This window comes from Triticum urartu, chromosome 6A (assembly GCF_056163025.1).
Source record: "Triticum urartu cultivar PI428250 chromosome 6A, HENAU_Tu73, whole genome shotgun sequence".
Lineage (NCBI taxonomy): Eukaryota > Viridiplantae > Streptophyta > Magnoliopsida > Poales > Poaceae > Triticum > Triticum urartu.
Genome location: NC_141878.1, coordinates 231,371,372 through 231,396,330, shown reverse-complemented (window position 1 = coordinate 231,396,330; position 24,959 = coordinate 231,371,372). Strand labels below are relative to the sequence as shown.

Genomic DNA, 24,959 nt, shown 5'->3' with positions numbered 1-24,959 from the left:
TCATTGGCCTACGTAGAGACTGATGCGGACCTTGTGGCCCCGCCAAATCACACCGATAATGATCTCCTGATGATCACCCTATCGGGCCACTCCCTGGAAGCCACCTGCCCTATTTCGAGTGGTGCACACCCATGCATACCATGCACAGGGTGTAACAACTTGGATGTTCTTCAGGCGAGTTAATAAAGGCCATTTCCCTGATTCTTTCTAGGCTGCCAACCAAGGACCCGGCTGCAAAAAAGAGGAGGCCACGCAACAAGAGGCAGCTGGTCTCAAATCCGAGGCGAAGTGTGAGGATTGCATGAGGCGTTGAGCGCGGTACGAACGCTTCCAAGCAACAAAACGTTCTCATCCGAAAGTTGTGCCTAGCCAATGAGGGGGAACAAATTAGCGATGAGGCGCTCCAAGCCTACGTGAGGCTGTTTGACCGGCCGCTGGCAGAGACACACATCAAAGCCATTCTTGCCTTGTTTGGATGGGAGGCCTCCATCTTGCCCTTGGCCGTGGGCGACAACGCGGTGGAAGACTGGAACTAGCAGTCATTTCCTCTAGAGTGGATCTTGGTGGGCCTACAAAATGAATGAACAACAGCGCCTCAAAACCTTGGTGTGGAATGTGCGTGGGCTCAACTCCCCGGCACGTAGAAACGTTATCTTGCAAGTGGTCATGGCTGCCAAGCCGAGCGTAGCATGCCTCCAAGAGACTAAAGTGGAAGTTGTAACACCGGAGATTGTAAACTTGCCAAAATATGAAAAATTTGATGACGTCACATGTTGGTGGAACTAATTTTGTTGGATGGTGGGTGCCAATAGCTACAAAACGAGCTAAGGAATGCCTAAATCGGAGTCCATGTGAAGAAGTTATGGTAAAAATGGTGAATCAACTGAGGTTGAAACTGGAAGGGGCGGTTGTACTGCTTGGGAGAGCGGTTTTACCGCTCCTAGAGTGTCCTGGAGGTGTCATTTTTGAGATTGCGAAAATGCTGGACCTGGGGGGTTGCGGTTGTATCGCTTGGGAAGGTGGTTGTGCCGCTCCTGGGGCGAAACCGGGGTTCTAGGTTTTGTGCGGGCGGAAATATCAGTTGACGGGGGAGTGGTTGTACCATCTTGGGGGGGGGGGTCGTACCACTCTATACAGGATAATTCCTAGATGTGAGCACGAGATGAACTTGGGGGCAGACCAACTCGAAATTTTAGACCAAATCGAAGGGGAAAATAAAATCCGAGGCCAGGGAATGCCAAGGGAGGTGGATCCACTTTCCAAGCACTAGATCCACATATCAAAATCAGCAAAAACTCACAAACAACAAAATGCAAGAAATTTTGGGGGGCTCTTTTCATGGATTTTTTTTTTTGAAATTTATAAGAAAATTCGAACTAAAGGCTAGAACATGGGGGGGGGGAGGGTAGGGCTCCAAATTCGTGTCAACGTGGCTCATGATACCAAGATGATATAAGGCACGGGCCAAAGTGCCCTGATTTGTCCCGATGTTCACGAAATTGGAGGTGGATTCGAGGAGGAACACGAAGGGAAAACATGGAGAAATCAAAGGGGGAAACACTCTATTGGACAAGATTCACTCCCGGTACTCCTCAAATCACAAGCAATACAAGAGGCGCATCAAGATCCAAGAACAACAAGGGAAATAAAGATACAAGGTAGTTCATCCAAATATCTAGGAGAGATGGCTCTTGATGATTCACTTGGGGAATCCTTCTCCACATGTGGAGGTCTTGCATCCACTAGGGATCTTCTCCATAGGAGGCCTTGCACTCCAATGGAGTCTTCTCCCTCACAAGAGGAATCCCACAAAGGGAGATACATGAGCTAAGCTCTATGATATGAGTTCTAATCTTAGCTAACCCTAGAAATGAGGTGGGGAAAGAGTATATATAGTCCTAGCCAGGAAGGGGTAAGTGAGGGGCAGAATGGGAAAGATAGAAGGCCACTTGGCCAACTCTACGTGCAGACAGACCGGTTGTACTATAACTATCGGGTGGTACCGGTCTTGTACCGCTCGATTACAGTAAGGTGTCCAAGCGAAGCAGTAGTGGACCGGTTGTACCGGTGGACCGGTTGTTGACCGGTAGTGGACTGGTTGTACCAGTTTTCCTGGGCTGGCACAATCATCTTCTTCCTTCTCTTCCATGCTTCCCTCCCGGATGGTGTAGTTGTACTCTTGTGTTTGGACTCCTCGTCATCCATAAAGCTATGACAATACCTATATATGCATACAAGAGGAGTGTCAAGTAGTATACCATCCTCGAAGGGGTCAAGTGAACACGTGTAAATGAGATGAGTCACCTTTATGTACGTGAAGTAGATGTTGCACGTGTCACTTGCCAAACGAACTCTTGACATGGTGATGTCTGTAGGATGCTCCACATCACAAACACATTAGTCCCTTAACCCATTTGTCTTCAATACTCCAAAACCACTTAGGGGCACTAGATGCACTTACATTTATACCTGGAATTTTGCTTGCAAAGTAACATATGGCATCTACCTATCTTGCTCATCCCCTTGATGCACCACTCTGTTAGCGATACTTCCTAGAGTGTTTATCTAGTTCCTCTAGCAATGGTAAGTTAAGAAGAACTTAAGAACTCCTTCAATTGTACGATCAAAATGTTGGTGTCATTTGTAAAGCCCTTGGACCCCCAAGTTCTGACAAGCCTTCATTAGGAAATTGCTTTTTGAAGCATGTAGGAGCAACAAAGGGGGTTCTTTTCGTACCTTAGATGGATCATTCTGAGCCTTCTTGAAGAGCTAGGCGCCGAAGCTCCCGGCGATTGGCGATTGATCCCCGTCGGCATCTGGATCTTGCTGTTTCAGCAACCAAGACTAGATCCAGTTCAGTACAAAAGAATGGAAGAACAAAAAAAACATGACATGATTCGATCCTTGCGCTGATTTTCTTACCCGTCGAGGATGTGGGTGTGGTCACATGGACAATGCTGCCGATGTCCCCGACAACCCGCCTGTTTCCTCCTACCTTCTGCTTCCATGTCGGGCCCGCGGCACATGCACATCATGAACGAGAAACACGAGTAAAAGCACTACATGAACCCCTTATGAACGATTTAGCAATGAACACAAAATTCTAGTATTTAGACATGAGAATGCCTTGTACAGAATTTAAAAGTCATGAAAAACGTTACCTCTGGTTTGGGTATCGTGCAAATAAAACAGAGATAATAAATTTCTTATAGACAATGTGGTGAACGTAGCAAATTGATTCCCCCGGGTTTGATTCCATGTGCTCTAGCCAAAATAGATCAAATCAGCAAGATATCTTATGCTATGAATGGTGATAGTGGTCGCTCATGTTCATCTCGACTGCCGAAATCATGTGCCCTTAGCGGACGTTGTACTCCTCGGCAGTGGCCACTATCAGCGAGCGGCGGCAGCCAAGGCGAAGGGATCCATGCAGATCGTGAGCAACCGTCCATGCGTGGCTGCGGCAGACCGGAGCACGAGTAGGAGGCGGCAGATTCCACCATGGAAGGCCGAGGAGTGGCAAGGGTAGAGGTGGATGCAGGAGGGGGGGGGGGAGAAAGGGCTGGTGCTATGGACCGCGGGAGGGGAGGACGTGCCGGTGACGAGGGAAGCGAAGGGCAGAGCGGCAGGAGGCCTGTCGGGTCGATGAGATCCCGTACAGCAGCTCGCAACAAACCCTAGCTCGCGCGAGAAGAGAGAGGGGATGTTCGGATCAAAGAGAGGACGAGAGAAAACCGGCGTGGTAAGAAAAATCGATAAGGAAAGAACATCGTATGAGTGGAGAAGGGTGAGACGAAAATAAATCGGACGGAAATAATCATAAAGTGAAAGCTACCAAGTCCTTCTTTAAAAGTAGAGATCACATATTCGCTTAGAGGAAAGATGAAGGGGTAGGTGATGCGCCCGCGATGATGCACTCATCATGTCGCTTCCCATTTACGAAAGCATTACCTATGTTTATCAAGCGTTACATGGGATAGGGGATATACACAAACATGTTCCTAAATTAATTAAAAAAAATGTTTCTAAATTGTGACACAGATCGATGGTCCAGAATCTACGTGTCACAAAACTAATTGGGAAGATTTTCGAGAGGTGTATCTCTTGCAGCGCAGCGGGCCAGCGGCAGAGAAGCCGAAGCCTAGTGAGCTGTGTTGTCGTCGAGTGTCGCGTGCGCCTTCTCTTTTGCTTTGCCTCCCTGTTCTCCTACCCCGAGGGGAAATGCATTTTTAAAAACAGGGTAATCCCACCTCGCCTCGGCGCTCCCCAAGCCCCGCAGCATCGCGTACGAGTGCGTATACCGTATGTATCTACAGTGAGGCGGCGCGGGGCAAGGGTTTCGTCTCCGGCGGCGGCGACGGCGGCGGCGGCGGCGGAGGAGGCTAGATCTGGGAGGGATGGGGAACAGAATAGGAGGGAGGAGGAAGGCCGGGGTGGAGGAGCGGTACACGAGGCCGCAGGGGCTGTACGAGCACAGGGATATCGACCAGAAGAAGCTACGCAAGTTGATCCTCGAGGCCAAGCTCGCGCCCTGCTACCCGGGGGCTGACGACGCCGCGGGGGGTGACCTGGAGGAGTGCCCCATCTGCTTCCTGGTAACAGATCTTTATCCTCTCCCCAGTCTCTCTCCCCACCCGCAAATTCCAGATGTTGGTGGTTGCTTGAGTGCCCCGCCTGGTCACGGTGGCTTGCATCTCATTGGGATGGAACGTACGTTTGATGCGTCACTGCGTATTGCTTAGGTCCATTAGTAGTAGTTGCATTTGTTCTGCCGTAGAGTGCCGCTGCCGTGAGCCCGTCAGGGAGGAGGTGCATGAGTATTCACGTGATTGTACTCAATGCCTTCTAATTCATGTCTTTGAATCTTACAATTTCACTCAACCTAGGCACGATTTAATTGTAATTTTCGTCATTAAGTAACACAATTCGTTAACACCTTTTCTTTGCAAAACGTAGTAGCACTTGTGCTAGGTGCCTGTGTTTGCATCAGCCAATCTGTCTTGAGAGTTTGTATCTTGGAATCCTTCATGCGCTCAGCACCCATGTGCATGATTCTCCTTTTCAGACACCAGGAAGAGCATGTCCTCTAGTACCCCTTGGTAAATGGCCGCCAACGCCATTTGATCCTTCTTCTCCTCTGTGGGTACCTTAGGATCTTTTGGCTCAACACAAAGCAGCATTCCAAACTCCATCTTGATGGACCATGCCAAGTAGCTGCTCTTTGTGAGCATAGGATATCTAAGGGAAACAATCTCTCCTTTCTCCATCTCTCACTCAAGCTAAGACACAGGGCTCGGATACCAATTGTTAGAATCACTAGCTCTCTAGCTGCTGCCCAGGACTCTCTCTAAAGAGATGTGCTTCACACCCACGTACACAAAGAGCTTACCACTAGTAGGAAGCTTTATTTGATATCTCAAGTACTACAAGCTTCATTCTACATATGGGGTGCCTGCTTCTTATGTAGGCTGTAGGGGAGTTCTACAATAGCTGACTGCTACAGTAGCCGACCCACACAGCTCAGCCTAGCTTTGTGCCCTGGAAACTACAGCTAGCTATTACAGCTCACCTTATCTTGTCTTCCTTAACTACTATATAAGCCACCTAAGACCAAAATACCTATAAGGGCTGCTAGTCTGCGACTACAGGACACAAGGATTATCCTAATACATTTTTCCATACTCAAATTGACTTGTTCTACCATTCATGCATCTCTTTGGTATATGACAAGACTAACTCTTAACGCTAGTGGGAAGGAGTATAATTTGACTAATTCACAAAGAAATGATTGACTAATTGGTCTGAGATATTGCACCTTCGATTGAAATCTTTATAGACTCTAGAGAGTTCTTGTGGTAAAACTGTTCATTATGTTGAATCTTTTGGTACTAGAAGTGCTCTTGACCGGCTTGCGTAAAGTGCCTGATTCTGGTGAATGGGTTTAGCCGTTGCTTCAGTTTCCAGGATACTTTGGATAGTTCTATCTTGCTTGAAAACTGAAAATGGTATCGACTTCGTGTGCATTTATGTGTCACCAAGTACATGTTTAATGCTACTATAGTTTAATCGTTACTGCAATTAGTGTTACTACAATTGGATTGTGTCTGCAATTCTGTTACATTTTATCATTATCTCAAAATTTCTAGATGAATTTGTCGAATGCAAAGATGGACATTATATTATAGGAGTTTCTGTTATTTAGCACTTCTACCATGTCCCGAGTTTTTTAACTTGTTAATAAGATTCTCCTAATTTGGGAACCACTGTAATTTCCCCTGTCCTAAAAAATGCATGTTTTTTTTCTTAATTGTAGTACTACCCAAGCCTTAACCGATCAAAATGTTGCTCGAAAGGGATATGTACAGGTAATGTATCTGTCCTACTAGCTACTACCAGTGATTGTGTGTTACTTGTTAGGTGCAAATTTCCTTACATGTCTTGTTTGGTATTTTGCAGAGTGCTTTCTTCAAATGAAACCAACTCATACTGCTCGACCTACACAGTATCCTTCATACCATCTCTGTTCTTGTTTCAAATATCCTGTATTGGTAAGTAATGTATGGGCCTTGTCAATTCTCACGGTAACACTTAACCAATAAAGATGCCCATTTTGCAAAACCCCCAACTATGCTGTGGAGTATCGTGGTGTAAAGACAAAGGAGGAAAGGAGCATAGAGCAATTTGTAAGTCTTATTCCCTAATGTGTTTGTTTTTGTGTTGATATTAGAAAGCCAAATTCATTTACTTTATCTTGTATAAATTTTGTTACAGGAAGAACAGAAAGTCATTGAAGCACAGATGAGGGTGCGGCAGCAAGCACTTCAAGACGAAGAGGATAAGATGAAAAGAAAACAGAGTAGGTGCTCTTCTAGCAGAACAATCGCTCCAACAACAGAAGTGGAGTATCGAGATATTTGCAGCACATCCTATTCAGGTCTGCACTAGATACGACAAATGTACACATTTAATAATGTCAATTTTTCTGTAGCTTAATCTGATAACTTGCAATTTACTATGTTCGTTGCAGTGCCATCGTACCAATGTACCCAGCAAGAAACTGAATGTTGTTCGTCTGAGCCTTCATGTTCTGCTCAGGCTAACATGCGGTCTTTCCATTCTAGGCATACTCGGTATGTTGTTTTATGTTTTATGTTCCATCATACTTTACCGAAGCTCATATTGTTGGACAAATTCATTTTAACAAGAAAATCCATATGCCATTCGTACCAACTGTTCCAAAAGGCTATATACTACACATCAGATGACAGCTACTCTAAAAGCAGGGAGTATCTGAAGCATAAAGTACTAGCCATTGGATTAAATGTAGATAACAATGACTGACCATTGAATCGAATATAGATGGCAGGCCTACCACCAAGAGCTGCTGGACTTCTGACCCTGAATGTCTTCACTTTACACTTGCATTCTGCATTCCAATCGTTTGTGTAATCCACCCTGGTCTACACCATTCAAGTTAACATAGCACTAGAGTTACAAAATGATTTAGTTTATTAAAAATCACAAGTGGAGTTTATAGTTATTTCCTGTCTAAATTGAATGTTCTTTAGTTAGTCAATGGCTCAATGCGGGAAAGAATACTTGTATTTTGATCATGCTTTGAGTGTGCCAACCCAACGTGGCTAATATCTTCCTTGAACACCATATACTGACCTTCTCTATGAATGTGGTGGAATAATTGGTACAAAGCAATCATTTCGAACAATTCTGTACAATTTTGTTCGAGGGGAACGATCTTAAGAAGGAATTAGTTTTTGAAGTCATTTTCTGTTCAGATTGAATGCTCTGTAGTTGGCCTATGCAGGAAAACAATGAGTGTGCCGACCCCAGTTGAGCTAACGGCTACACATCAACACTGTATTCTTACCTTCCCTATGAGTGCAATAAAATAATTGGTCTTCAACCCCAGGGTGAAAACCAGACAGGTTGGCCTTTGCGGCAAAACAATGTTTATATGTTGGTCGTTGGGTGTGCCAAACCTTGTTGACCTAACCGCTACACCTTAAACTATATTTGTACCTTCTCTATGTAAAGGAATAGTTGATCTTCAACCCAAGGGTGAACGCCAGGCAGTTTTGGTTATTAATTTAGCACAAAAATTCTCTACACACTTGTAAAAGGAGCGACCTTCTCTTTTTGGGGACTTTCTTGCACATTACAACACTAGAGAGTTCAGACCTGAAAGTTTCAAATACTGACAGATTGCATAGACCAGTAGCATCTCTTTGTGTAATGTGTCATGTTGGATTGATGGCTAAACTGGTAGGATGCTCATCATTACACCAAGCTTGTGGTTCGTTGTGGAAGTCCTATCGGTCCAAAACAGAAATGGTAACGGAAGGATCAACTACTGACATAACCCTAATTACTGAAAAGTAGATAAAAGTAAATGTCCATATTCTTCTCTGTTTTATTGAGAGGGGCAGCCCCTTTATATAGTAGACAAGACTTGACCAACAAGCCGGTAAATCTATTCAAACTCTAATACAATCTCTAAACTGGCTGGACTCTTTCCTAACAGAGTTGCTTCATCAACTAGGACTCGGGATAAGACTCCATGTTTTGATGGGCTGGCCCACACAACATCTCTCCCATCCTTGAAAAACAGCTTGTCTGCAAGCTGTAGGTTATCAATTACCTCCCCGGGGACCTTGGGTGTTACTAGTTGTGGAGTTATCTTGGTCGTAGTGATCAGCCTCGATGAAGAGAAGCTGCGCGTACAGGTGACCCTGAACATAAATCTCGTCACAGTTGAAGCAAAGGCCTCGAGGACGGCGTTCTGCTAACTCAACTTGAGTGAGACGCTGAACCTGCCGTGGCGGGGCTGGCTCTGGAGTGGTCCACAACAGAACATGTGCTAGTGGTGCTGGCGGGGAAGGTATTGTAGTTGTGTTGACTGCAAGAAGATCGGAGGGGCAGAAGGGTCTTGTAGGCCCAGAACGCTGGTGTGATGACGCTGTTGGAGGGTAAGGCCGCTGCTCATAGGCCTTGGTGAAGGAGATGGGGATGTGGAGGTCAGATGGCCGTTGAAGCTCGACGTCAATGCGAAGACCACCGGGCAGCCCTGTTGTGTACAGAAACCGTTGTTGGGACTGTGTTAATGGCTCATTGTTGCGACACATAGTGCTAGAAACCTGCTAGTGTAGTCTGCACTGGCGGAGCTATAGTTAAAATGTTGGGCGGGCCAGACGGGTTAGGCTACAGGGGATCCCAAATTTTGGTACAACACCCCTTTGTATATTGGTCTAGGGCTGGGCGGGCCATGACATTGTTTTGTTCGTGTGTAGCTCCGCCACTGGTAGTATGTGGCCGAGGAAGTGAACAGCAGACGCACAAACACACACCCAAGGCATTTGCGTGAAGTGACGACACAAACTGAACGTGGCAAGCCTCCTTGGACCACTCCCATGTCGGCATGCCGAAATCGCCTTGAGCTGTAAGTACCAGAGTTGAGCGTCATTTGGTGAGGTGGTAGGCTGCAGTGTGCTGTCCACAAATAACTGCTCGCACCTATTGAGCCAACCAAGAGGGTCGACCAAGCCATCATATATTGGGAATTCAAGGTTGCGGAAGCGGGGCATGATGGAACCCGAATCAGAGCCGAGGTGATGGTTAGGCAGGGTTAGAAGGGAGGTGAAGGGCGGGTGGATCCATAGATGGGTTGTGGAGGGGGGCATGGCCATAACGGCGTATGAAATCGGTTGGCAGGTGGAGGCATGAAGGTGGTAGAGGCGGCGGCGAAAATCTGTGGCCGCTGCTGCTGATGGTTGGGTTGCTTTTGCTGATAAGTGGGTGAAAAATTGGTGTGGGATTTGGGCTGCAGAGTGGGAGTGCCAAGTGGCCCAGATTGATGTTAGGGGGTGGCTATGGCAAGTAAGGAGATGGCTGGAGGTGGTAAAAGGGTTGTTGGAGTTATTGGCCATGGGTAGCCTCATCTGCCCCCCATGGCGTTTCAAGACATCGGGGCCGACTGCGCCTCTCAGGCCTCAGAGATTGACCGCCGCCTTCTTGTGGCCTGCTGGTCAGAGCGGTCGGGTGCGAGAGGGGCCGGCTCCTAGAAGGCGGGCCCCTAGAGGGGCCGGCTTCTAGCAGGCGGCCCCAAACACCCTCAAAGTCTGAGCCACCATGAATGCGATGAGATGAGGCGTGGCTACAGAGAAGCCTGCCACCCTCGAACCCAGGGCGGGTCGTGGCTGCAGTGCGCCGTACCGGTTGGCGATCTCCCGCATGGCGCGACACTGTAGCCCCTTCGCCCATGACATTACCCAAGATAGGAGGGACCCAGCTCCCATGACGGGCTGTCGGTACGGTCCGCAAGCGGCGGGTCCTACCAGCCCATGGAAAGCCAAAAGGCGGCAAGCTCAGCTAGCCGGCTAAGGGAGAGGCCGGCTTCCAGCAGGCGGCCCTCCCCTTAAGAGTTTGTACACCATCAGCCGGAAGAAATGGGGAGTGGCTACAATGAACGGCCACCAAGCGGCGGGACTGTAGCCACACCTCCCCTGACCAAGCAAGCGTCATTAGAAGCACGACTACAGTGATGAGCCGTCAACAAGGCCCGCAAGCGGCGGGTGCGGCCTGTCGGCCAAGTACAAGACAGCCGGCAGGGCCCACCAGTCGGTGGGCCTCAGCTGCCAGCGGAGAAGCTGGTCACAAGAGACACTGACGGCCTAGGCCCACACCCGGCCGGATTACCATTGTACCCCTGGGGGTAGGCCTATATAAACCCCCCAGGGCACCCATGCAAAGGGTTCAGATTCTTAGAAACACACTCACATAGAAAGGGTTCAGATTCCATGGCGACTCGAGGACTGCGGCGAGCGCGCGGACTCGCGGCGGAGGAGAAGGGGGTCGGCGGAGAAGAAGCTCGGCGACGACGATGAGCCGCGGTAGCACTACGGCGAGCAAGGAGTGCGGCAGCGGTGGAGAAGAAGAAAGAGTGAGGGGAGGGCGCGCGTGCCACTGCCCCTCCCCTCTCCCTCTACTTATAGCCCTCTGCTACGAAGCCGAGGGGGCGGGGCGTGGGATCGTGGGATTTACTGCACCCACGACCCCACGGCCCCGCGTTTACCGCGCTGTAATGGCGCGTGGTAAAAGCGCACGGGATCCCAACCGCCCGCCTCGGCCGCAGCGGATCCGCGCGCGTGCCGAGGCCCGGTAGTGGCGGGCCCGGCTTGCTCATGCGTCCCATCAAGCGTGGGCTGGCGGGCTGGCCCGGCCAGCTATCGCCGCGTGGCGAGCATGCGGCGGGCGGCTAGCCTAGGCACCTAGCCAGCGCGCCGCGTGCTTCCTGCCGCGACTGTTCGAATTCCACCAGTCGGCTTGTCAGGCCCCGGGCGGCTCCTGACAGCCGGCACTCCAGAAGACGGACCCCGCAAGCAACCAAAACTTTACGAAGTAGGAAGCTGCCGGGGCACCTTCACCTTGTCAGCCGTGGCGACCCGCCAGCTTCGGGGACTACTGTCGGAGTTATTGGCCATAGGTAGCCTCATCTGCCCCCCATGGCGTTTCAAGACATCGGGGTCGACTGCGCCCCTCAGGCCTCAGAGATTGACCGCCGCCTTCTTGTGGCCGGCTGGTCCGAGCGGCTGGTTGCGAGAGGGGCCGGCTCCTAGAGCCGCCTTCTAGCAGGCGGCCCCAAACACCCTCAAAGTCTGAGTCACCATGAATGCGATGAGACGAGGCGTGGCTACAAAGAAGCCTGCCACCCTCAAATCCAGGGCGGGTCGTGGCTACAGTGCGCCGTACCGGTTGGCGATCTCCCGCACAGCGCGGCACTGTAGCCCCTTCGCCCATGACATCACCCAAGACAGGAGGGACCCAGCTCCCATGACGAGCTGTCGGTACGGCCCGCAAGCGGCGGGTCCTACCAGCCCATGGAAAGCCAGAAGGCGGCAAGCTCAGCTAGCCGGCTAAGGGAGTGGCCGGCTTCCAGCAGGCGGTCCTCCCCTTCTTAAGAGTTTGTGCACCATCAGCGGGAGCAATGGGGAGTGGCTACAGTGAACGGCCCTCCCCTTCTTAAGCGTCATTAGAAGCACGACTACAGTGATGAGCCGCTAGCAAGGCCCGCAAGCGGCGGGCGCGGCCTGTCGGTCAAGTACAAGACAGCCGGCAGGGCCCACCAGTCGGGGGGCCCCAGCTGCCAGCGGAGAAGCCGGCCACAAGAGACACTGACGGCCTGGGCCCACACCTGGCCGGATTACCATTGTACCCCTGGGGGGTAGGCCTATATAAACCCCCAGGGTACCCATGCAAAGGGTTCAGATTCTTAGAAACACACACACACACAGAGGGAGTTAGGGCTAGCCTTGTTCTTCTTCCTGTAGAGAAACAGCTCGAGGAGCATCTTGTAGCCACTCTTGTCGAGTTAGTGATCATGCGGAGACCCCGCAGAGCAGGACTAGGGGTGTTATCTCCTAGGAGAGCCCCGAACCTGGGTAAGATTCGCCGGCGTGCATGTCTTCGCCTCATCCCGTTTCCTGGCACCGGCGACGTCTTATTAGCCCCCTCCATGATAAGCCATCCTTTGGCATATGTCGCACGACACCCCCGACAAGGGTGTTGACGGCTGAGGTGGTTGGCAGCGGTTGGCACAGGGTTGTGTTGCAAGGGGAATTAGAAGGTGGAAAGCAGGAAAGTGAATGGGTAGTGGGGGTGGGCAATCTGCCTGGCGGGTGGAGGTCTGCCGACGGTGGCGATTCCCTTGCTGGAAAAAGGGATACCAGAGGTTCTGTTGGCGAAGGGAAGCTCCAGGGGCGCGTTGTTGCTGGGTAGGAGGGCCTCAAACGGGGAAGTGGCATCATGGGCGGCTGCTGCAGCCGATGGAATATGGCGGTGGGGGCAGGGCCAGCGGCCTTTGCTTGAGCTCCGTCAAGCGCTGCATCAGCCCGGTGAGGAGCGCTTAGTCCTCCGCTTGTTGGCGTGTGAAGGTCTCCAATTGCTTTGTGATGATCGTCATCTGCTCCACTGCCTTGATCTCAATTTCTTTGCCCGTGATGGCTCCGATACCAAATTGGAAGGATCTTCTACTGACATAACCCTAATTACTGAAAAGTAGATAAAAATAAACGACAACATTCTTCCCTGCTGTATTGAGAGGGGTCGGCCCTTTATATAGTAGACAAGACTCGACACCAACACAAGCCAGTAAATATATTCAAATTCTAATACGATCTCTAAAGTGACTGGAATCTTTCCTAACAAAGTTGCTTCATCAACTAGCACTCTAATTAAGAGATAAGACTCCACGTTTGATGGGCTGGCCCACATAACAGGTTAACTACTTTTGTCTGGTGTGTACACTAAAGCCTATCAGTATCTCAGTAATTGAAATTACCTCTTATCCTTGAGCTAGGTTGTCAAATTGAAGCCTCCATGCTTCAGTTGCTGAAAGGTACAAAATGTGACCAGGATAGGTTTTTTTTATGCTACGTACTAGTAAATGACAGGATCTGTTCAGTTCGGACTAAACGAGGGGGCTCTTTTGTAATCGTGGAACTGCAGAAACTGATAGAGTAGGGAGGAAATGCTCGAGCCAGAATGAAGTTGAGGTTCCAAAGAGCATTTGGCCGAATCTTGGTTTTCACCTCTTAAGCTTTATTAAATATACCTCCGTCCCAAAATATAAGACGTTTTTGCAGTTCAAAATGTCTTATATGAACTGCAAAAACGTCTTATATTTTGGGACGGAGGTAGTAGGTTATGACCGTATGTGTATGACTGGACGGAATTCAAAGAAAATTAGACCCCTTTCATGTTGAAACCTAAAACTTCTCATCAGCATCTCATGGAAGCGTTGCTTTTGGAAAAAGTAATAAACTAAGTAATTAATAGTCTTACAGAAAATAGCCATAATCTTTTGGTTGAATATGAGCATGTTTTACTTTGAAATGGAAGTAAAGGATTTACCTCATTCCCTTAATTAGGTGAGAATTTAGTCATGACATGGACAAAGCCAAACAAAGCAGCCAAAAAGAGCCCAACAAGAAAAAACCCTACTTTCGTGGTAGGATTTCTTTGCCCGTGATGGCTCCGATACCAAATTGGAAGGATCTTCTACTGACATAACCCTAATTACTGAAAAGTAGATAAAAATAAACGACAACATTCTTCCCTGCTGTATTGAGAGGGGTCGGCCCTTTATATAGTAGACAAGACTCGACACCAACACAAGCCAGTAAATATATTCAAATTCTAATACGATCTCTAAAGTGACTGGAATCTTTCCTAACAAAGTTGCTTCATCAACTAGCACTCTAATTAAGAGATAAGACTCCACGTTTGATGGGCTGGCCCACATAACAGGTTAACTACTTTTGTCTGGTGTGTACACTAAAGCCTATCAGTATCTCAGTAATTGAAATTACCTCTTATCCTTGAGCTAGGTTGTCAAATTGAAGCCTCCATGCTTCAGTTGCTGAAAGGTACAAAATGTGACCAGGATAGGTTTTTTTTATGCTACGTACTAGTAAATGACAGGATCTGTTCAGTTCGGACTAAACGAGGGGGCTCTTTTGTAATCGTGGAACTGCAGAAACTGATAGAGTAGGGAGGAAATGCTCGAGCCAGAATGAAGTTGAGGTTCCAAAGAGCATTTGGCCGAATCTTGGTTTTCACCTCTTAAGCTTTATTAAATATACCTCCGTCCCAAAATATAAGACGTTTTTGCAGTTCAAAATGTCTTATATGAACTGCAAAAACGTCTTATATTTTGGGACGGAGGTAGTAGGTTATGACCGTATGTGTATGACTGGACGGAATTCAAAGAAAATTAGACCCCTTTCATGTTGAAACCTAAAACTTCTCATCAGCATCTCATGGAAGCGTTGCTTTTGGAAAAAGTAATAAACTAAGTAATTAATAGTCTTACAGAAAATAGCCATAATCTTTTGGTTGAATATGAGCATGTTTTACTTTGAAATGGAAGTAAAGGATTTACCTCATTCCCTTAATTAGGTGAGAATTTAGTCATGACATGGACAAAGCCAAACAAAGCAGCCAAAAAGAGCCCAACAAGAAAAAACCCTACTTTCGTGGTAGGATTTCTTTGCCCGTGATGGCTCCGATACCAAATTGGAAGGATCTTCTACTGACATAACCCTAATTACTGAAAAGTAGATAAAAATAAACGACAACATTCTTCCCTGCTGTATTGAGAGGGGTCGGCCCTTTATATAGTAGACAAGACTCGACACCAACACAAGCCAGTAAATATATTCAAATTCTAATACGATCTCTAAAGTGACTGGAATCTTTCCTAACAAAGTTGCTTCATCAACTAGCACTCTAATTAAGAGATAAGACTCCACGTTTGATGGGCTGGCCCACATAACAGGTTAACTACTTTTGTCTGGTGTGTACACTAAAGCCTATCAGTATCTCAGTAATTGAAATTACCTCTTATCCTTGAGCTAGGTTGTCAAATTGAAGCCTCCATGCTTCAGTTGCTGAAAGGTACAAAATGTGACCAGGATAGGTTTTTTTTATGCTACGTACTAGTAAATGACAGGATCTGTTCAGTTCGGACTAAACGAGGGGGCTCTTTTGTAATCGTGGAACTGCAGAAACTGATAGAGTAGGGAGGAAATGCTCGAGCCAGAATGAAGTTGAGGTTCCAAAGAGCATTTGGCCGAATCTTGGTTTTCACCTCTTAAGCTTTATTAAATATACCTCCGTCCCAAAATATAAGACGTTTTTGCAGTTCAAAATGTCTTATATGAACTGCAAAAACGTCTTATATTTTGGGACGGAGGTAGTAGGTTATGACCGTATGTGTATGACTGGACGGAATTCAAAGAAAATTAGACCCCTTTCATGTTGAAACCTAAAACTTCTCATCAGCATCTCATGGAAGCGTTGCTTTTGGAAAAAGTAATAAACTAAGTAATTAATAGTCTTACAGAAAATAGCCATAATCTTTTGGTTGAATATGAGCATGTTTTACTTTGAAATGGAAGTAAAGGATTTACCTCATTCCCTTAATTAGGTGAGAATTTAGTCATGACATGGACAAAGCCAAACAAAGCAGCCAAAAAGAGCCCAACAAGAAAAAACCCTACTTTCGTGGTAGGATTTCTTTGCCCGTGATGGCTCCGATACCAAATTGGAAGGATCTTCTACTGACATAACCCTAATTACTGAAAAGTAGATAAAAATAAACGACAACATTCTTCCCTGCTGTATTGAGAGGGGTCGGCCCTTTATATAGTAGACAAGACTCGACACCAACACAAGCCAGTAAATATATTCAAATTCTAATACGATCTCTAAAGTGACTGGAATCTTTCCTAACAAAGTTGCTTCATCAACTAGCACTCTAATTAAGAGATAAGACTCCACGTTTGATGGGCTGGCCCACATAACAGGTTAACTACTTTTGTCTGGTGTGTACACTAAAGCCTATCAGTATCTCAGTAATTGAAATTACCTCTTATCCTTGAGCTAGGTTGTCAAATTGAAGCCTCCATGCTTCAGTTGCTGAAAGGTACAAAATGTGACCAGGATAGGTTTTTTTTATGCTACGTACTAGTAAATGACAGGATCTGTTCAGTTCGGACTAAACGAGGGGGCTCTTTTGTAATCGTGGAACTGCAGAAACTGATAGAGTAGGGAGGAAATGCTCGAGCCAGAATGAAGTTGAGGTTCCAAAGAGCATTTGGCCGAATCTTGGTTTTCACCTCTTAAGCTTTATTAAATATACCTCCGTCCCAAAATATAAGACGTTTTTGCAGTTCAAAATGTCTTATATGAACTGCAAAAACGTCTTATATTTTGGGACGGAGGTAGTAGGTTATGACCGTATGTGTATGACTGGACGGAATTCAAAGAAAATTAGACCCCTTTCATGTTGAAACCTAAAACTTCTCATCAGCATCTCATGGAAGCGTTGCTTTTGGAAAAAGTAATAAACTAAGTAATTAATAGTCTTACAGAAAATAGCCATAATCTTTTGGTTGAATATGAGCATGTTTTACTTTGAAATGGAAGTAAAGGATTTACCTCATTCCCTTAATTAGGTGAGAATTTAGTCATGACATGGACAAAGCCAAACAAAGCAGCCAAAAAGAGCCCAACAAGAAAAAACCCTACTTTCGTGGTAGGATTTCTTTGCCCGTGATGGCTCCGATACCAAATTGGAAGGATCTTCTACTGACATAACCCTAATTACTGAAAAGTAGATAAAAATAAACGACAACATTCTTCCCTGCTGTATTGAGAGGGGTCGGCCCTTTATATAGTAGACAAGACTCGACACCAACACAAGCCAGTAAATATATTCAAATTCTAATACGATCTCTAAAGTGACTGGAATCTTTCCTAACAAAGTTGCTTCATCAACTAGCACTCTAATTAAGAGATAAGACTCCACGTTTGATGGGCTGGCCCACATAACAGGTTAACTACTTTTGTCTGGTGTGTACACTAAAGCCTATCAGTATCTCAGTAATTGAAATTACCTCTTATCCTTGAGCTAGGTTGTCAAATTGAAGCCTCCATGCTTCAGTTGCTGAAAGGTACAAAATGTGACCAGGATAGGTTTTTTTTATGCTACGTACTAGTAAATGACAGGATCTGTTCAGTTCGGACTAAACGAGGGGGCTCTTTTGTAATCGTGGAACTGCAGAAACTGATAGAGTAGGGAGGAAATGCTCGAGCCAGAATGAAGTTGAGGTTCCAAAGAGCATTTGGCCGAATCTTGGTTTTCACCTCTTAAGCTTTATTAAATATACCTCCGTCCCAAAATATAAGACGTTTTTGCAGTTCAAAATGTCTTATATGAACTGCAAAAACGTCTTATATTTTGGGACGGAGGTAGTAGGTTATGACCGTATGTGTATGACTGGACGGAATTCAAAGAAAATTAGACCCCTTTCATGTTGAAACCTAAAACTTCTCATCAGCATCTCATGGAAGCGTTGCTTTTGGAAAAAGTAATAAACTAAGTAATTAATAGTCTTACAGAAAATAGCCATAATCTTTTGGTTGAATATGAGCATGTTTTACTTTGAAATGGAAGTAAAGGATTTACCTCATTCCCTTAATTAGGTGAGAATTTAGTCATGACATGGACAAAGCCAAACAAAGCAGCCAAAAAGAGCCCAACAAGAAAAAACCCTACTTTCGTGGTAGGATTTCTTTGCCCGTGATGGCTCCGATACCAAATTGGAAGGATCTTCTACTGACATAACCCTAATTACTGAAAAGTAGATAAAAATAAACGACAACATTCTTCCCTGCTGTATTGAGAGGGGTCGGCCCTTTATATAGTAGACAAGACTCGACACCAACACAAGCCAGTAAATATATTCAAATTCTAATACGATCTCTAAAGTGACTGGAATCTTTCCTAACAAAGTTGCTTCATCAACTAGCACTCTAATTAAGAGATAAGACTCCACGTTTGATGGGCTGGCCCACATAACAGGTTAACTACTTTTGTCTGGTGTGTACACTAAAGCCTATCAGTATCTCAGTAATTGAAATTACCTCTTATCCTTGAGCTAGGTTGTCAAATTGAAGCCTCCATGCTTCAGTTGCTGAAAGGTACAAAATGTGACCAGGATAGGTTTTTTTTATGCTACGTACTAGTAAATGACAGGATCTGTTCAGTTCGGACTAAACGAGGGGGCTCTTTTGTAATCGTGGAACTGCAGAAACTGATAGAGTAGGGAGGAAATGCTCGAGCCAGAATGAAGTTGAGGTTCCAAAGAGCATTTGGCCGAATCTTGGTTTTCACCTCTTAAGCTTTATTAAATATACCTCCGTCCCAAAATATAAGACGTTTTTGCAGTTCAAAATGTCTTATATGAACTGCAAAAACGTCTTATATTTTGGGACGGAGGTAGTAGGTTATGACCGTATGTGTATGACTGGACGGAATTCAAAGAAAATTAGACCCCTTTCATGTTGAAACCTAAAACTTCTCATCAGCATCTCATGGAAGCGTTGCTTTTGGAAAAAGTAATAAACTAAGTAATTAATAGTCTTACAGAAAATAGCCATAATCTTTTGGTTGAATATGAGCATGTTTTACTTTGAAATGGAAGTAAAGGATTTACCTCATTCCCTTAATTAGGTGAGAATTTAGTCATGACATGGACAAAGCCAAACAAAGCAGCCAAAAAGAGCCCAACAAGAAAAAACCCTACTTTCGTGGTAGGATTTCTTTGCCCGTGATGGCTCCGATACCAAATTGGAAGGATCTTCTACTGACATAACCCTAATTACTGAAAAGTAGATAAAAATAAACGACAACATTCTTCCCTGCTGTATTGAGAGGGGTCGGCCCTTTATATAGTAGACAAGACTCGACACCAACACAAGCCAGTAAATATATTCAAATTCTAATACGATCTCTAAAGTGACTGGAATCTTTCCTAACAAAGTTGCTTCATCAACTAGCACTCTAATTAAGAGATAAGACTCCACGTTTGATGGGCTGGCCCACATAACAGGTTAACTACTTTTGTCTGGTGTGTACACTAAAGCCTATCAGTATCTCAGTAATTGAAATTACCTCTTATCCTTGAGCTAGGTTGTCAAATTGAAGCCTCCATGCTTCAGTTGCTGAAAGGTACAAAATGTGACCAGGATAGGTTTTTTTTATGCTACGTACTAGTAAATGACAGGATCTGTTCAGTTCGGACTAAACGAGGGGGCTCTTTTGTAATCGTGGAACTGCAGAAACTGATAGAGTAGGGAGGAAATGCTCGAGCCAGAATGAAGTTGAGGTTCCAAAGAGCATTTGGCCGAATCTTGGTTTTCACCTCTTAAGCTTTATTAAATATACCTCCGTCCCAAAATATAAGACGTTTTTGCAGTTCAAAATGTCTTATATGAACTGCAAAAACGTCTTATATTTTGGGACGGAGGTAGTAGGTTATGACCGTATGTGTATGACTGGACGGAATTCAAAGAAAATTAGACCCCTTTCATGTTGAAACCTAAAACTTCTCATCAGCATCTCATGGAAGCGTTGCTTTTGGAAAAAGTAATAAACTAAGTAATTAATAGTCTTACAGAAAATAGCCATAATCTTTTGGTTGAATATGAGCATGTTTTACTTTGAAATGGAAGTAAAGGATTTACCTCATTCCCTTAATTAGGTGAGAATTTAGTCATGACATGGACAAAGCCAAACAAAGCAGCCAAAAAGAGCCCAACAAGAAAAAACCCTACTTTCGTGGTAGGATTTCTTTGCCCGTGATGGCTCCGATACCAAATTGGAAGGATCTTCTACTGACATAACCCTAATTACTGAAAAGTAGATAAAAATAAACGACAACATTCTTCCCTGCTGTATTGAGAGGGGTCGGCCCTTTATATAGTAGACAAGACTCGACACCAACACAAGCCAGTAAATATATTCAAATTCTAATACGATCTCTAAAGTGACTGGAATCTTTCCTAACAAAGTTGCTTCATCAACTAGCACTCTAATTAAGAGATAAGACTCCACGTTTGATGGGCTGGCCCACATAACAGGTTAACTACTTTTGTCTGGTGTGTACACTAAAGCCTATCAGTATCTCAGTAATTGAAATTACCTCTTATCCTTGAGCTAGGTTGTCAAATTGAAGCCTCCATGCTTCAGTTGCTGAAAGGTACAAAATGTGACCAGGATAGGTTTTTTTTATGCTACGTACTAGTAAATGACAGGATCTGTTCAGTTCGGACTAAACGAGGGGGCTCTTTTGTAATCGTGGAACTGCAGAAACTGATAGAGTAGGGAGGAAATGCTCGAGCCAGAATGAAGTTGAGGTTCCAAAGAGCATTTGGCCGAATCTTGGTTTTCACCTCTTAAGCTTTATTAAATATACCTCCGTCCCAAAATATAAGACGTTTTTGCAGTTCAAAATGTCTTATATGAACTGCAAAAACGTCTTATATTTTGGGACGGAGGTAGTAGGTTATGACCGTATGTGTATGACTGGACGGAATTCAAAGAAAATTAGACCCCTTTCATGTTGAAACCTAAAACTTCTCATCAGCATCTCATGGAAGCGTTGCTTTTGGAAAAAGTAATAAACTAAGTAATTAATAGTCTTACAGAAAATAGCCATAATCTTTTGGTTGAATATGAGCATGTTTTACTTTGAAATGGAAGTAAAGGATTTACCTCATTCCCTTAATTAGGTGAGAATTTAGTCATGACATGGACAAAGCCAAACAAAGCAGCCAAAAAGAGCCCAACAAGAAAAAACCCTACTTTCGTGGTAGGATTTCTTTGCCCGTGATGGCTCCGATACCAAATTGGAAGGATCTTCTACTGACATAACCCTAATTACTGAAAAGTAGATAAAAATAAACGACAACATTCTTCCCTGCTGTATTGAGAGGGGTCGGCCCTTTATATAGTAGACAAGACTCGACCAACACAAGCCAGTAAATATTCAAATTCTAATACGATCTCTAAAGTGACTGGAATCTTTCCTAACAAAGTTGCTTCATCAACTAGCACTCTAATTAAGAGATAAGACTCCACGTTTGATGGGCTGGCCCACATAACAGGTTAACTACTTTTGTCTGGTGTGTACACTAAAGCCTATCAGTATCTCAGTAATTGAAATTACCTCTTATCCTTGAGCTAGGTTGTCAAATTGAAGCCTCCATGCTTCAGTTGCTGAAAGGTACAAAATGTGACCAGGATAGGTTTTTTTTATGCTACGTACTAGTAAATGACAGGATCTGTTCAGTTCGGACTAAACGAGGGGGCTCTTTTGTAATCGTGGAACTGCAGAAACTGATAGAGTAGGGAGGAAATGCTCGAGCCAGAATGAAGTTGAGGTTCCAAAGAGCATTTGGCCGAATCTTGGTTTTCACCTCTTAAGCTTTATTAAATATACCTCCGTCCCAAAATATAAGACGTTTTTGCAGTTCAAAATGTCTTATATGAACTGCAAAAACGTCTTATATTTTGGGACGGAGGTAGTAGGTTATGACCGTATGTGTATGACTGGACGGAATTCAAAGAAAATTAGACCCCTTTCATGTTGAAACCTAAAACTTCTCATCAGCATCTCATGGAAGCGTTGCTTTTGGAAAAAGTAATAAACTAAGTAGTTAATAGTCTTACAGAAAATAGCCATAATCTTTTGGTTGAATATGAGCATGTTTTACTTTGAAATGGAAGTAAAGGATTTACCTCATTCTCTTAATTAGGTGAGAATTTAGTCATGACATGGACAAAGCCAAACAAAGCAGCCAAAAAGAGCCCAACAAGAAAAAACCCTACTTTCGTGGTAGGATGTTCCCTAAATGTGCCCCCCCCCCCCCCCCCGCCGCAAGTCAACGATTGCCACCTCCTTCTTGTATTAAGCATATATAGCATTATGTGATCATGGTCAAGGTAATCCTTCATGCTGTAGGTGTGTGACATTATGTAAATTGTCTTTTGATTACAGTGATGATAACATAGACATGAACATAGAGGACATGATGGTTATGGAAGCGATTTGGCGTTCAATTCAGGTAAAGAAAAGGTTCTTATATGTCCCTTGAATGAACAGTATTTGGTTTGTGCAAGATGTACGATTTCAATAATATTATGATGCGACTTGTTGGATCAAATTGTTTTCTATATGAGCTGCGGAAAACATGACGGTTATTTTCTTTGTTCTTACTGTTTTCTCTCTGTCCTTCAAGTTGACAGTAGTTCATTTGTGTTACTGTTCTACAAACAGTATGCTGGCAGTTAATGACGATGTCCTACTTATTTTTGTTGTTTCCCTTCTTACGGTATATTTGAAGACAGGAGTATCAAGACACGATTGTTATTGTTGCAGACAATTCCTGCTGAAACATGCATATACTCCCTCTATAAAGAAATCACTTTACAGAGGGAGTAGTTCCTAACTGTGTGCTTGTTAGTTTTTAATGGTTACAAGATTAAGCGAAGAGATTGAGATCAACTGCAAAATAAGGTGATCTTTGCAGGCTTTGCCATCCTGGATCACTCGACGAGAAACAAATAATCTTGATTTTCATAAGAGGCTATACTGCCTTTAGTTTCCTTAACCTTTTTCAGTTGACCATATGTTCTTAAGTAAATTTTCACTTTCGCACACACTTATTTTCTTCTAGAACTGTTGCGATGGGGTTTATCTTTTAAACTGGATATTGATGTGCAATCTACTTGTCGTGACAAATTCTTCGAAGTACTGCCATTACTTTGTATTTTGGTAATAAACAGAATAATTTAATTGTCATCTGAGCCTAGACTACCAATGTTTTTTTCAATTAAGCGTATGTTCCAAATTATTGTCTCACCTTTGATCTTGGAAGTTTGATTTTAAATTGTTTTGATTTCATAAAGAAACATAACTTATGTTACAGGACACCATATATTTCCTTCTAGAATTGTTGAGATGCAATTTATCTTCTAAACTGAATGTTGTTCAGATGGGCAATCTAAAATTCGTGTCAAATTCCTTCAAGTGATGCATGTACTTTGATTGTTTGCACGGCACCCTGCTGAATTAGGAAAATTCGTGGACCATCTTATAGTACAGAAAAGTTTGAATATGTATATGCTTGTAATATTATGTTGACATTCTCTCTCTTAGCAGGAGCAAGGAAGTATAGGAAATCCTTCTTGTGGGAGCTTTATGCCTTTTGAGCAACCAACGCGTGAGAGGCAGGCATTCGTTGCAGCTCCTCCTCTAGAAATGCCCCATCCTGGTGGATTTTCTTGTGCTGTTGCTGCTATGGCTGAGCACCAGCCATCAAGCATGGATTTCTCTTACATGACTGGTAGTAGTGCGTTCCCAGTCTTTGACATGTTCCGCCGACCGTGCAACATTGCTGGTGGAAGCATGGGTGCTGCGGAAAGTTCACCAGATAGCTGGAGCGGGATAGCGCCAAGTTGCAGCAGAAGGGAAGTGGTAAGAGAGGAAGGAGAGTGCTCAACGGACCACTGGTCAGAGGGTGCAGAGGCCGGGACAAGCTATGCCGGCTCGGACATCGTGGTGGATGCGGGGACAATGCTACCGTTGCCTTTTGCTGACAATTACAGTATGGTTGCAAGCCATTTCCGTCCTGAGAGCATCGAAGAACAAATGATGTATTCCATGGCTGTTTCTTTAGCAGAAGCTCATGGTAGAACGCACACGCAAGGGTTGGCATGGTTGTAACGCGATGATTGTGACGTTTACTGCCTTCTCTCCCGCACTATCGTTGTTCTGCCCCCCTTCTGCTCTTTTTTGCCACCCCGTGTTCGGCCGTTTTGTTTCTCCTTTTTGCATGTGTTGCATCATGGTTTGATATAGTTCCCGCTATAGCTCTCCATTATTGCTTATATGTTGTAAAATGGAATATGAGGAAGAAATAGAAAAGAGAATGAGTCAGTGTTCTTGATGCCAAAAGAAGGATGCAAAAATGTTTCGGGTTGACCATTGCGAGCTGCAGGTGTATTTTCTATTTTGGGTGACTAATTCCAACCTGCCGTGCAGTTGATGGATGGGGCGATTAAAATGCGCGACTCCAAAACTCCCTCGAACAAAATCCTCTCGCCCAACTCGCTGGCTTGATGAAGCCTATTCGCTCTCATTGGCATTACTCCTATGAAGGATGCCCGCCTTCCCATTGGCATTACTCCTATGAAGGATGCCGTTACTATAGCCGTAAAGTACATGCCCGGAGCCTTGAGAAAGGTGACCTTATTCCTCGTCGGATTCAGTCTGCGAAGGGATTAAACAAGTTGATACCGAAATGGAAAGGCCCTTATCGGGTAGTTCAAGTCACTAGATCTAGCCCAGTCCGTCTAGAGACCGAAGATGACACTCCAGTACAAAACTCATAGAATATTGAGCATCTTCATAATGTGAGGCGTGGTTGCCGTGTTGCATGACAATCTCTTTGGTACAAGTTGGCCGGCAAGACATGTAATCCTTTGTATAAAGCCAGAAACAGACCCTATGCATAGTGAAATAAATCTAAGTGTTTCA

The 24,959-nt window shown here is 44.9% G+C and overlaps 1 protein-coding gene and 1 long non-coding RNA gene across 4 annotated transcripts; one reads left to right on the top strand and one right to left on the bottom strand.

Moving 5' to 3' along the window:
* Window positions 1-1,550: 1,550 nt before the first annotated feature.
* On the bottom strand, window positions 1,551-3,830 carry LOC147964862 (uncharacterized). Of its 2 annotated transcripts, XR_015607198.1 has the most exons (4): window positions 2,923-3,830; window positions 2,737-2,826; window positions 2,462-2,574; window positions 1,551-2,369 (listed from the first exon to the last, which is right to left on the bottom strand). It is a non-coding gene; the product is annotated as an uncharacterized LOC147964862 (long non-coding RNA). The 2 variants fall into 2 exon arrangements; XR_015607197.1 differs by having other exon boundaries at window positions 1,551-2,574.
* Window positions 3,831-4,154: 324 nt separating this feature from the next.
* Window positions 4,155-24,404, top strand: LOC125513314 (RING/U-box superfamily protein). 2 transcript variants are annotated; one of them, XM_048678395.2, is made up of 8 exons: window positions 4,155-4,595; window positions 6,314-6,365; window positions 6,457-6,502; window positions 6,602-6,683; window positions 6,772-6,934; window positions 7,028-7,130; window positions 22,419-22,485; window positions 23,580-24,404. In XM_048678395.2, exons 1-8 carry the CDS (start codon window positions 4,398-4,400, stop codon window positions 24,144-24,146), a joined length of 1,278 nt encoding a protein of 425 aa, XP_048534352.1. In that variant the 5' UTR covers window positions 4,155-4,397; the 3' UTR covers window positions 24,147-24,404. The 2 variants fall into 2 exon arrangements, with proteins under 2 accessions (XP_048534352.1, XP_048534353.1); XM_048678396.2 differs by having other exon boundaries at window positions 4,159-4,595; window positions 23,583-24,404.
* The last annotated feature ends 555 nt before the right edge of the window (window positions 24,405-24,959 follow it).